The 13101-nt window shown below is 49.9% G+C and overlaps 2 protein-coding genes across 4 annotated transcripts in view; one reads left to right on the forward strand and one right to left on the reverse strand.

The window, feature by feature from the left end:
- KDF1 (keratinocyte differentiation factor 1) overlaps nt 1-13101 on the reverse strand; it is a 77216-nt gene that overhangs the window by 31370 nt on the left and 32745 nt on the right. For all 3 annotated transcript variants that reach the window (XM_043532327.1, XM_037881912.2, XM_043532325.1), the window contains exon 2: nt 4894-4976. The gene's annotated coding sequence lies outside the window, so the exon portion shown is untranslated. The remainder of the gene's footprint in view (nt 1-4893; nt 4977-13101) is intronic.
- On the forward strand, nt 3418-4004 carry TRNP1 (TMF1 regulated nuclear protein 1). The gene has a single exon (XM_037882051.2). It carries the CDS (start codon nt 3493-3495, stop codon nt 3949-3951), a length of 459 nt encoding a protein of 152 aa, XP_037737979.1. The 5' UTR covers nt 3418-3492; the 3' UTR covers nt 3952-4004.

A 13101-nucleotide genomic window follows, 5' to 3' on the forward strand; every position in this document is an offset into this window, starting at 1 on the left:
TGGATCTCCACTGCCACCACCAAACTCTAACTGGGTTTACTGGGAAACGTAGTTTGGACACGTCTTTCCCCCCCAAAATCCTCCCAACCCTTGTGTCATAAATATAAAGGGAAGGGTAAACCCCTTTAAAATCCCTCCTGGCCAGAGGAAATCTCCTCTCACCTGTAAAGGGTTAAGAAGCTAAAGGTAACCTTGCTGGCACCTGACCAAAATGACCAATGAGGAGACAAGATACTTTCAAAAGCTGGGAGGAGGGAGAGAAACAAAGGGTATGTGTGTCTGTCTATATTTTGTCTTTGCTGGGGATAGACTAGGAATGAAGCCTTAGAACTTTTAGTAAGTAATCTAGCTAGGTACGTGTTAGATTATGATTTCTTTAAATGGCTGAGAAAAGAATTGTGCTGAATAGAATAACTATTTCTGTCTGTGTATCTTTTTTGTAACTTAAGGTTTTGCCTAGAGGGGTTCTCTATGTTTTGAATCTAATTACCCTGTAAGGTATTTACCATCCTGATTTTACAGGGGGGATTTCTTATTTCTAATTACTTCTATTTCTATTAAAAGTCTTCTTGTAAGAAAACTGAATGCTTTTTCATTGTTCTCAGATCCAAGGGTTTGGGTCTGTGGTCACCTGTACAAATTGGTGAGGCTTTTTATCCAACATTTCCCTGGAAAGGGGGGGGTGCAAGTGTTGGGAGGATTGTTCATTGTTTTTAAGATCCAGGGTCTGGGTCTGTAGTCACCTAGGCAAATTGGTGAGGCTTTTTTACCAAACCTTGTCCAGGAAGTGGGGTGCAAGGTTTTGGGAATTATTTTGGGGGGAAAGACGTGTCCAAACAGCTCTTCCCCAGTAACCAGTATTTGTTTGGTGGTGGTAGCGGCCAATCCAAGGACAAAGGGTGGAATATTTTGTACCTTGGGGAAGTTTTGACCTAAGCTGGTAAAGATAAGCTTAGGAGGTTTTTCATGCAGGTCCCCACATCTGTACCCTAGAGTTCAGAGTGGGGGAGGAACCTTGACACCTTGCACCCCACTTCCTGGGGAAGGTTTGGTAAAAATCCTCACCAATTTGCATAGGTGACCACAGACCCAAACCCTTGGATCTGAGAACAATGAAAAAGCATTCAGTTTTCTTACAAGAAGACTTTTAATAGAAGTAAAGAAATCACTTCTGTAAAATCAGGATGGTAGATACCTTACAGGGTAATTAGATTCAAAACATAGAGAATCCCTCTAGGCAAAACCTTAAGTTACAAAAAAGACACACAGACAGGAATAGTCATTCTATTCAGCACAGTTCTTTTCTCAGCCATTTAAAGAAATCATAATCTAACACATACCTAGCTAGATTACTTACTAAAGTTCTAAGACTCCATTCCTGGTCTATCCCCGGCAAAAGCAGCATACAGACAGACACAGACCCTTTGTTTCTCTCCCTCCTCCCAGCTTTTGAAAGTATCTTGTCTCCTCATCGGTCATTTTGGTCAGGTGCCAGCGAGGTTACCTTTAGCTTCTTAACCCTTTACAGGTGAGAGGATTTTTCCTCTGGCCAGGAGGGATTTTAAAGGGGTTTACCCTTTCCTTTATATTTATGACAGCGTGAATGATGAAACAGAGGATCTGCAGTTCCAGGCCACTGGGCTCTATTGACAAGTCACCTTTATTTTCCTATTGAACATCTTTATGAAGATGGGGACCACCCTCACTGGGCAATAAGGGGATCCTGGAATGAGCTCACCCCCTTCCTAGTTACTGCTGACCCCTGCTTTGTCAGTCTGACTTTCCCTCCTAGCTCATAGCATTACATCTGAAGAGCAGATATTTTGCCTTTGTGATCCACAGCCCGTATAGATTTAGCAAAACATTTCCCTGAGGAAGCTGCAAAGGGATCAGCTTCTCTCTACCTTCCAATGGCTAAACTCAAACACTGTGACTGAGGATGCCTGAAGCTACAGGCCTGGGAGAAACTGAATCAGGCTTGTGGTAGCCTCTCCATTTGTTCTTTCCGGTAGCATGGCAAGACGCTCAGACACCTGAATTCTGCAAACTGCAGAGAAAAAACCATCAGCCCCAGAATCTTCGTTACCTGTCTCACTAAGTCCAGGAAAGAAATCCCTATTCTATTAAGCCCTTCGAGGCCCTACCGCACCCAAGAATCTCACGAGGGGAGAAGAATGGAGGAGGTTTGTAGAATAAATGCACCAAAAACAATGTCAAATGTAAAGAATTCTTCTCATGGCTAGGCTGGTAAATGGAGATGATTTTAAGCTGTATATATTCATCTCAGCAGAGCTCTGAAGGCATATCGGATGTCTCTAGGTGCCTCTCAAGATAGTCTCTAGTCAGCTCCCTGCCCACCTCCCTTCCCTTCAGTCTATTTACTGATGATACCCACAGAGTTAAACGACAATAAACATCACCATTCCAGGAACACAAAGTCATTACTTAGGGCAGAGTATTCAATGTCAAGCAGAGCTGTGTGCGTTTTTGGGGAAAAAGGGGTGTGTGTCTGGGAGGTTTGGGGGAAGGCTAGTGCCCTCAGACGCCAAGGTGATGGGCATGGCCTGAACAGAAGAGAATACAACAGTGTGAGTGTGTGAGGAGAGTGTTGCATTTGAGGAGAGTGTGGGTTTGGGGAATGAGTGGGGGGATGTCTGGGGAAGGGACGTGTATGGATACAGAGGTATTTATGGAAGGGGTGTACACCTGTACAGGTTGTGTGTGTATGGGGAGGTTGTGTATACTTGGGTAAGGATGTGTGTTTGAGGAAGGGGTGTATGCCTGGATAGAGCCTGTGGGTCTAGGTCAGGGTATGGGGTGTGTGGGACTAAGGTTTTGGGGAGCGTCGTGAGGGCTGCTTGAGCAGTGTTTGTGCTCAGAATTCATACAAATATAAGAACGGCCATAATGGGTCAGACCTACGGTCCTCCTAGCCCAGTATCCTGTCTTCCCACAGCGGCCGGTACCAGATGCTTCAGCAGGAAGGAACAAAACAGGGCAGTTATCAAGTGATCCATCCCCTGTTGTCCAGCCCCAGCTTCTGAGAATCAGCGGTTTCAGGCCATCCTGAGCATGCGGTGGCCTCCCTGAGCATCTTGGCTAATAGCCACTGATGATATCCCCCCTCCCCGGCGGAACTTGTCTAATTCGCTTTTGAACCCAGTTTGTAAATTCCTTCCTTCACATGGAGTTTATTCCTGAGAGCGAGGGGGGCTGGGAACGGGCTGCAGAGAAGAGGGGAAGCTAGTGGACCAGGGGGGCGAGGGGGCTGGGAAGGGGAAGGCACCTGGCGGCGGGTGGGGCGGCGGCGCTGCGGCTCCGGTGACTGGCTCGGGGAAGCATCTCTCAGCTCCGCGCCAGCCCCCGGTCCCCTTATAAGGGCTGCCGGCGCCCGGCACCGCTGCCAGAGCGGCGGGCGCATCCTGGCCGGGGCCCCCCGGCCGAAGCGAGCAGCCGCAGGGGAAGGCAGCGGGGAGCAGCAGGAGCCCCCCGATGCCCGGCGGCGCCGGCGCGGGCAAGCCCCGGCCCCGGGCGCAGGGGGCGGCGGCGGGCGGCTCGGCGCTGCCCGGGCTGGAGCTGGCCGAGGCCCGGCGGCGGCTGCTGGAGGCGGAGGCCCGGCGGCGGCTGGTGCTGGAGCTGGAGAGCCGGGTGCAGCAGCTGCACCGCGTCCTGGTGCAGGCCGAGCTGCGCGTGGCCGGCCGCGCCGAGAGCCTGGCCCGGCTGGGCAGCGGCGCCGGCCAGGCCCAGCTCCGCCTGGCCGCCCACGGGCAGCGCCTCAAGAAGAGCCTGCGGCGCTCCCGGAAGGCGCGGCCGCCCGCCCTGCTGGCCTCGGCGCTGGGCGGCTGCGTGCCCTGGGCGGCCGGCCGGCTGCGCCGCGGCCGGGGGGGCGCCGCCCCGGAGCCGCCCGAGTCCCCCTTCAAGAGGAGCCCGCCGGGGCAGCCCCCGGCCTGAGAGCAGCGGGGGGGCAGCCCTGTGCCGGGGGGGGGCACCTTGCCCTCGCGAGGGGCCCCATCCTGGGAGGGGAGGACCCCTGTGCTGGGGGGGGGCACCTTGTCCATGTGAGGGGCCCCATCGTGGGTGGGAGGGAGGGAGGGGAGGACCCCTGTGCTGGGGGGGCACCTTGTCCTCGCGAGGGGCCCCATCCTGGGTGGGGAGGACCCCTGTGCTGGGGGGGGCACCTTGTCCATGTGAGGGGCCCCATCCCGGGTGGGTGGGAGGGAGGGGAGGACCCCTGTGCTGGGGGGGGACCTTGTCCTTGCGAGGGGCCCCATCCTGGGTGGGTGGGAGGGAGGGGAGGACCCCTGTGCTGGGGGGGGCACCTTGTCCTCGCGAGGGGCCCCATCCTGGGTGGGGAGGGCCCCTGTGCTGGGGGGGCACCTTGTCCTTGCGAGGGGCCCCATCCTGGGTGGGTGGGAGGGAGGGGAGGACCCCTGTGCTGGGGGGGCACCTTGTCCTTGCGAGGGACCCCATCCTGGGTGGGTGGGAGGGAGAGGACCCCTGTGCTGGGGGGGCACCTTGTTATAGTGAGGGGCACCATCCTGGGTGGGTGGGAGGGAGGCGCACCCACTTCAGCTGGGACCTGTGGGAAGGAGCAGCTTCCCCCTCCACAGCACTCTGATCTGGGACCTGGGTAGACCCCACTCAGCAACTGTCTTTCCTGGGCCCTTTTGGGAAATGGAAAGTTGTGCTTGACCCACCTGCCTTTAAGTCAGCACCCGTGTCACCTGGGGGAAACTGGGAGGGAGAGCACCCATAGGTATAGGGAAATGCATCCACTCTGGGCTTGCACTTGGGGACTTTCCATAGCACCCATCCTAAGAAGGGTTCAGTTCTTGTGGGGCCCCAGGGAGCACCCACCTTGGCTTGCAGAACTCCTGTTCCATGAGTACTCACCCATCTAGTCCATGACAGCACCAGTGCTGGTAGATTGGCCTCTTGAACCATAGGCAGCTCCTCACAAGTGTAAGAGCTCTGACCTGTAAAGAAATGAATGAAGATTCAATTCGTCAGGAGCAGAACAAACCCCAATGTGGGACAGTCACATGTAGAAGACCCCAGTGTGTTGTCATGGCCCAATCTGTTTTGCTGTCCAGGGTGCTTTCAGACCAAATGGGCCCTCTAGAGAGAGACTGCCTCGCCCAGACAGACTGTCCTTACCGGCTCCTGCAAAGACTCATCTGTTTCTCCCACCTCATCAGGCTGCTGGCAGCAACCAGCCTGTTGCTCTGACTCTCTGCTGCATCTGGTCCCCTTTCTAATGGGGGGACTGGATCCAAGAATCCTGCCTTAATTTACCCCTGCACATCTCCAGCCTGAGACTTCAGCAATCCACCTGGGGACATCGCTACTGGACTGCACCAAACCTGAAGTATCTGCAGCTGGTCAGTAGCTCTCTTGCAGTTTTGGACAATGTTTCTATTCATGGACCAGTATCCACTGAGACAGCTTAGTGGGACAGAGACCAAAAAGGAACATTCCCCTCTTCAGTGATTGTAATGACCACAAAGCCTCCCAGCTGGGACACAAAGGTGCCCAAACAGAGTCTCCCGCAGCTTTGAATGAATGTTTCAATTTAGAAGCAATATACTCTCACATTCAGAATCTAATTGTTACATTCTGAGGTGCCCTAGAACTGAGTTAGACCTTAATCATGATCCCATAGAAATCTTTGGGAATTTTGCCCCTGACTTTCATGGGGCCATGATTTGGCCTCAAGTTCTCCAAGAGGTTTGTGCCCTCAGGGTGAAACTTACCCCTGGGAAGAGGGCTAGCACTAGGCCTAGGCATTGCTTACATCTGACTTGCCCTTCCATGTCCTCTGCCTGAGCTCGCCTAGCCTAAGCCCACTGGTATGGGATTGAAGTGGTGTAGATGCTTTGTGCTGGCCCGCTGCACAAGGGTGGAGCTCAGTCTGAGCGAGCAGTACAATAAGCAGCGTTGACACTTCCCTGCTGGAAGTCCTTCAGGGCAAGGTTGTAATGTTGCTTGCAAGTTTCAGGTTGGATACAAAGAACAGCGCCACGATTCAAGCCCTGTGCAGAAACAGAATCAACCACGTGGAACAAGTCACAAAACGATGGTTAAAGTATCTCTTTGCACCGGGCCTCGTCCATCACTGGCTTCTATTGTTCACTTTGCATGGGACTCTTTGACTCTTCTGCCAGAAGAGGCTTATCTCATCCCTTTTATTTTTTTTAAACTGGATCACTTTTTTGATCACACTGACTCATGAATGTTCAGAGACTACCTTGATGTGCGTGTGAGAGAGAGGGAGAGCGAGACAGCAGGTCTGTTATATAATCTTTGCCTCGTGTTTATGCTGGATAGATCCAGAGCAGCTGCTGTATCTGGACTTGTGCTGAATATACACATGTTGCACTTGGTGCTTTATAGCGGGCACTTTCTGGAAGTCGGCATGTACATAAATAAATAGCTATATATTTTATTCATTATATATGGTGTCTTGAGGGGTTGCTTTAAATATGGAAGGGGAGGTTGGGATAGGAAAACTGAAAAATAAGCCAAACAACTGCTTGTTTGCTAGTTGGGCTCTGCATCCCTTTGGCCTCCCCGTCACCTGGGTATTCTTACTTTTAATATTTTGTGTTAATTGCAACAGAACCACGATGATTGGACTAGGAATATCTGTATTGTGCTGGTGCCTTGGGACATGAATGTGACTGGGATCTTTCTGTGCACAGGCATGGGGCACATATTTAGGTCTGGTCTACAGCCCTATATGGGGATAACTCCATCGCTCAGGGGCGTGGAAAATCCTTGCATCTGAGCGATGTAGTTATACCGACCTCACCCCCTGTGTAAACAGCGCTGTGGCAGCAGGAAAGCTTCTCCTGTCGACACAGCTACTACCTCGTGGGGAGGTGGATTAACTACGCCGACAGGAGCGCTCTCTCCCATCGGCTTAAAGCGTCTGCGTTAAAGCGCTACGGTGTGCCAAGGCAGCGTTTTCAGTGTAGACTTGCCCTTAGTAACGGAGAGTCCCTGAGGAGCTTGCACCTTGAGGACAAGACACAATAAGCAGGTGACACAACCGCACGCTGTGTGGAGAGAGGCCGACAGGGTAACAAACGTATTCATTGGTAGTAATCTTTGCGTGCCACCTGCTGGGCTGTAGTGAGATGGCAGCGTACAGGACAGGGGACTCTCTTAGGGCATGGCCTGCAAGAGGCTGGGGGTAGACTTGGCTTTATATGGCAATAAACCCCATTCGTTGCCTGCACAAGGCCCTGTCTGAGCTCTTGTAGTAGAATGCTAAAGGGGAAACTTTCATTGCTCCTGAGCTTTCGGACAAGGACGCACACGACTCTGAACTCTCTCTCTTGTCACAGTGTTGGCATTACAGTACAACCTCACTAATGCAAAATCCCTTGCTATCTGAAATGGTTACATCCCCTCCTAATCGAGCACTTATTAAGAGAGGTTAAGTCCAGTCTTGGGCTGAGAGAGAGAACGGAGAATAGGAATATATTTTGATCATGGTGAAATGTTCCATATCCAGTCTGAGGTTAGTGTATTTATTAATTGTCTGGAGAAGGCTGTAAACAACATTTTCAGAAGACCAACAGGTAGGTTAGTTGTGACTAGAGAAGACCATGGGGACCTGATAGCTAGGTGCCTGGGCAGCACCATAGCAGATGAAATTCCATACGGGTGAGTGAAAACTGATGCACATTGGAAGGAATAATTTGAATGACTCATTACACCTCTGAGATTTAGGAGCACAGGTCTCACTGATAGTCAAAGGGGCCTGTGCTCCTAAATCCCCTGGTCACTTTTGAAAACTTTCCCGGCCAACAATGCCATCTGCAATTCAATGCATTGGCGACAGGACTCCTACCAGATTAAACAGAGTAAACCCCTATGAGCTTTAATCTGTCCCTGCTGGGGTGAAATCCTACTGAAATCAATGAGAGGTTGCCAGAATAAAGGTGGAGTAATAGCCAACACCTCAGGAGTCTGCCTATAGAAATGCAGAGACATCACAGACTCACTCAGCCCCTCTGCTAGACTGGACTAAAAGAAAGAGCAAAGCCTAGAAGGAAAATCACCTGGATGGAGTTTGTCTCATTTAGGCCCAGATCCAGAGCCCACTGGAGTCCTGGGGGTCATTTCATCTACTTCAACCGGCTCTGGATCAGGCCCTTTCACTCTAGTCTTATTCCAAAGATTGGGGTCAGCGTTAAGACCCTAGGGAGTCAGGAGCTGGGGGAGGGGCAGGGCAGATGACTCAGTCTGAGAGCAAAAGAGCAACATTTAGAAGTAAAGTAACCAGCTCTTTTCTGCTTGCAGCTTCAGTGTGATAACAGCTATTTTTGCTCCAAAAAAAGTTCACTTTCATACCTGAATACTTCATCGTTGTTTGCAGCTGCAATACCCAGCACAAAACTCCCCACAGCTCCACCCCATCACCCGTCCCCGCTCCCAAACACAACCTGGTGACTTCAGCTGCCAGCTGGGCTTTGGGGAGAAACCCCCAGGAGCCCAGATCACTGTTGTGTCTGCAATTAGAGCAGCACACGGTGCATGTGAGACGCTACCACTCCAGGCTGGTAGCATTTTACACCTGGTGTCAGTGACTGCACAAGGATCAGGGCAGCGATGAAGGGACTTTAAATGGCTCTGATGTGTTCATGACCAGATTTCAGAGTAGCAGCCGTGTTAGTCTGTATCCACAAAAAGAAAACGAAAGCTTATGCTCAAATAAATTTGTTAGTCTCTAAGGTGCCACAAGTCCTCCTTTTCTTTTCATGACCAGACTAATTTTTTTTTTGGTGGGGGGGAGGAAAGAAGAGCAGGGAATGGGGACGGGACACTTGGGCATCTTGGATTTTAAAAAATTAACAATGTATTTTGGAAAGTGTAAGCTGCCTTTTCTCTTTTACAGTAAAACTCAGGGATTCTGAAGAGGGTCCAATTAAAAAAAAAAAAAAAAAAAAGACCTTCCCCAATCATGTCCCTCGAATATCCTGGGACCGACAGGGCCACAGCTGCACAGGATTCTGAGTGCACAGTCTGCTTGTGCCAGGGTCACCGGAGGGGGCTTTTTCCCATGCTAAGACTTCACGTGATCTTAGCCCTTTTCATCTGGGATCTTAAAGCACTTTACAAACAGTACTGAATTGAGCCTCCCAGCCAGCGTGGGAAATTGGTCAGTATCATCATCCCACTTCTATAAAATGGGCCCTAAGAAATGAAGGCCCAGAGCCTCAGAAGTTTTAGGTACCTAAATCCTATTGATTTCAATAGGAGTTAGATACCTAAATACCTTCCAGGATTTGGTCTGAAGTGACTTGATAGCTCTGTTAAGAGCAAAACCTACATAAGCGGACTCCTGGGTCCCAGGTTTCAGTGCTAGGCCATTTTACAGTAAAGAAACTCTTTGTTAAAGTATTTTTTGAACCAGTTTTGCTTATAATGTACTCAGACTCTTGGGCCTCTTTCCATGAAAACAATAGTCACCCAGTTCTCCTTCTGTCAGACACACATATCAGCTTGTGATCTAGTTAAGTACCTGATGAGTTTGTTTGTGCCTGGGGGCAACTTTCCTGCTCTGTTTCATTTGTAATGTTCAATTATCCAAAGACAAAGATTGACCGCCCTGGAAACCAAACAACAGTGATCTCCGGGCGGTGCCACTCCCAGTAACTTTCAGGGGATCGGCATGGCCAAGTAGTCAAAAAATCACCAGACCCCCCAAAAGTTATGAGACTGGCTTACAAAATCATGAGATTTTAAATATATATATGTATGTATGTATGTATATTTGTCTCCTGGTTTGTAAACCTGTAGAGACTGTATTTTCAAGCTTCTGCCACCGCAAGGGCTAGAAACTTACTTTCTTGTTTAAAGGAAAGCTGAGAGGCCCAGATAATCCCATGATTCCAGGAACTGGGGCTTTCAGGTTAACACCTAGTATTACAAAAATTGGCCACTCCGGTGGTGGGGGGTGTTCATATATGAAGTAAGGCCTGTGCAGTGCTCAGCACCTGATCTGGAAGCCTTCAAAGTCCACCTGGCCTGGAGGAAGTTGATGTGTCTTGTTTGTTTTTAAACAGGAATTCAGTGCTATTTGATGGGAAACCCCAGCAGGGCAGGAGGAATTCTAAGACTCGAAGGGGTGGGGGATTCTTGGGTGTGTTGCAGCCACTTTATGATGGTGATAAAGTCACCTCATAATGCCACAGCCGACTCCATGCTGCTCACTGCCACAGGGATGGTTCTGGCCGGGGAGAGGAGGGGAAGTGGCCCGGTTATTCTATGGTGGCACAATGGGGCTATTGCTGCTAGGAGGCACTGCCAGAGGGGCTGGAACAGCTGTCCCAGGACAGGGGAAGTACAAGCCACCCCCAACCTGTCCCTGCGTAGGGTGACCAGACAGCAAATGTGAAAAATCAGGACAGGGGGTGGGGGGTAATAGGAGCCTATATAAGAAAAAGGCCCCAAAATCGGGACTGTTCCTATAAAATCGGGACATCTGGTCACCCTATCCCTGCGCGGGGCTCATCACTGGGCACAGATTCCCTCCCAGGATTGTAGCTGAAGGTCTGGTCTGCACAAAGTATAACTCTGTCTGTTAGGGGTGTGCTGTTTTATTGATAGTCACACCAGCACAACCCTAGTGTGGGCGTAATTATACCAGTATAAGTGTGTGTGTATACCGGTAGAGTGTAGTCCCCTTCCCATAGGGGAATAAGCTATACTGGTACAAGTCCATTTACACTGGAATAACTGCCTGCACTCTAGGGGAAGTTGTATAGATAGATAGAAAATATGTGCATGCACTAGAGTAGGACTCTGACACCTGGGTTCTAGTCCCAGCTGTGCCCCTAGATTGCTGGGGTGACCTTGTGCAAATCACTTCACCTTGCTGTGTGCCTCAGTTTCCCCATCTGTAAAACAAGGATGATGAATTCTCCTTCCTTTGTAAAGCACTTTTGAGATCTGTGGATGACAAATGCTAGATAACGTGCTAGGAATTCTTAGTATTATTATGCGTCAGGAAATGCTTTCATTTATTTTTGAATTTAAAATGATCCCAGTTTGCAGGACTCTGTGTTTGCAACTCTGCAGCAGAGAGAACCCTGCACAGCCTTGCACATCCCATCACTGAGACTGCTCCCATTCCAGCCCGTAACTTCCTGACCCTTTTCTAAATCAACTCACACCTGAAGGAAGAATACTGAAGAAGGTTCTCTGTGCCTGCTGCAGCCTTAATCCCATCAGGGACCCTTTCTTCAAAAGCAGGGCAGAAAGGGGGACTTTAATAGCCGCTTACAGGTTTCACATGTGAGAAGGAACACATTATCTCCCAGAGGTTTTCAATTAATAGTATGAAAAGCACAGCTTGGTCTTAAATCCTTCCATTTTTTTTTCTCTCTGGTGATTATTTGCAAATCAGCTTTTGACCCAATTATAGGAGAACCTACTTAAAGGAATTGCAGGGAAAGACCTTTCAAAAAGAAATCCACGCTCCATTAAATGACACGGATTGAAATAATGCAGGAGCCTCTTTCCCTCACCCCTTGGTCACAGTGCAATTACAGTCTCATCATGAACGGCTTTTCTTCAGCATCTTTTACTGCTCAGCTCAAACATTAATTAATTAAACCTCCCAACACCCCCATGGTGGGAGGTTACATAGTATTATCGGAAAAACGCAGGGTGGTCAAGTATGTCTGTGATTGCAGGAGATGTCAGTAGAAGAGCTAAAAAAAGAACCCAGGCATCCTGATTTCTAATCACTAGCTACTTGGACGTGTTCAGTGAAAACACACTGCACATGAAATATAATGCACTTCGCACCAAACCACCCCACTGGGACGCAGGGAAACCTGCAATCCCGGTAGAGAACTGGAGGGAGGGTGGGGAGTGACAACCTCGCATGCCCACTCTGGAAGGTGACTCCCTCCTGTGGGGCAGCAAAGAAGCATCATTCTTCTCCCCCTTTCCACTGGTATAGGGAGGTGCAGAGAAACGAAGGTAAAAGCGTTAGAAGTGACCACAGATTTGGGAACGTACCTAGGGCTTGGTTTCCAGAGGTGCTGAGCAACAGCGGCTTTCACGGATGGAAGCTGCAGCTGCTCTGAAAACTAGGCCAAGGTGCATGCCCAAGAACAAGGCACCCTATACCCTGGCTGCTTTTCACATTACTGACTTAGCCAGTGTCACGCAGGAATCCTGTAGCAAGGCCAAGACGAGAATTCAGATCTCCTGAATCTTCAGCCAGTGCCTTAGCCACGTGACCATCCTTCCTATTACCACCTTCAATCTATGGCCCACCTGGACCGAATAGCTAATTCCTTCAAGATTTCTCAGGCTTCATTACAACTGGCCTTTTTACTCCAAGCCAGCCATGCCCCTGATCCCCTTTACCGCTAAATTCTCCGACAAGACACTTGTTCTCTCACAGCCTATTAACTCCCACGCCTGCTCCAGGGCTGAAATCCATGGAAGAACCATCTCAAACCTCTCTCGGCTACTGTTAATGGATCCTACAGCATGGACAACTTGTATTGTAAAATTGTGCTGTCTTCTTTATTTCACTCTACAGCACCTATGACAACAGGGCCCCGATCCTTGACTGGGGTTGCTAGGGGCTGCCAGAATACATATTAAAAATGATGGTGAAAGAGGAGAGAGCATGAGTGAGGGCTGAAATGCCAACCCCCATCCAGTGCGGGAGATCCCATCGGCGAGAGTGGGTGGGCTAGCAGATTTTCTGGCCACAGATATGGATAAAGACTTGGCAACCGCAGTATAAATTCAAAGGAAAAATAAAAATTCCGTTGCCTCCTGCATGGAGGGAGCATCCTTCTGACCCAGGGCTTCCATAATACCTATGTGTAGTGTGGTCCACTTGCCAATGGCCAGCAATAATGTTCCCTAAATAGCGCTGGCACTTGTTGGCTCTCCAGGCTTATCTCGTTACAGTCTTTCTAGAAAAATTAATGTGGGATGTTAATACCTAAGCCCAGATTTTCTCCTTTGTGCTTTGTGGTTTAGTTCTGATGAAGCACGTCAGTGATAGAGCACTGGCATCGCACCAAGGGAGGAATGCCAAGCAGCCCTGGATACCCCATC

Source organism: Chelonia mydas, chromosome 19 (assembly GCF_015237465.2).
Source record: "Chelonia mydas isolate rCheMyd1 chromosome 19, rCheMyd1.pri.v2, whole genome shotgun sequence".
Lineage (NCBI taxonomy): Eukaryota > Metazoa > Chordata > Testudines > Cheloniidae > Chelonia > Chelonia mydas.

Coding starts and splice junctions, on each gene's coding strand:
- TRNP1 (XM_037882051.2), top strand. CDS start 3,493: ATGCCCGGCGGCGCCGGCGCGGGCAAGCCCCGGCCCCGGGCGCAGGGG.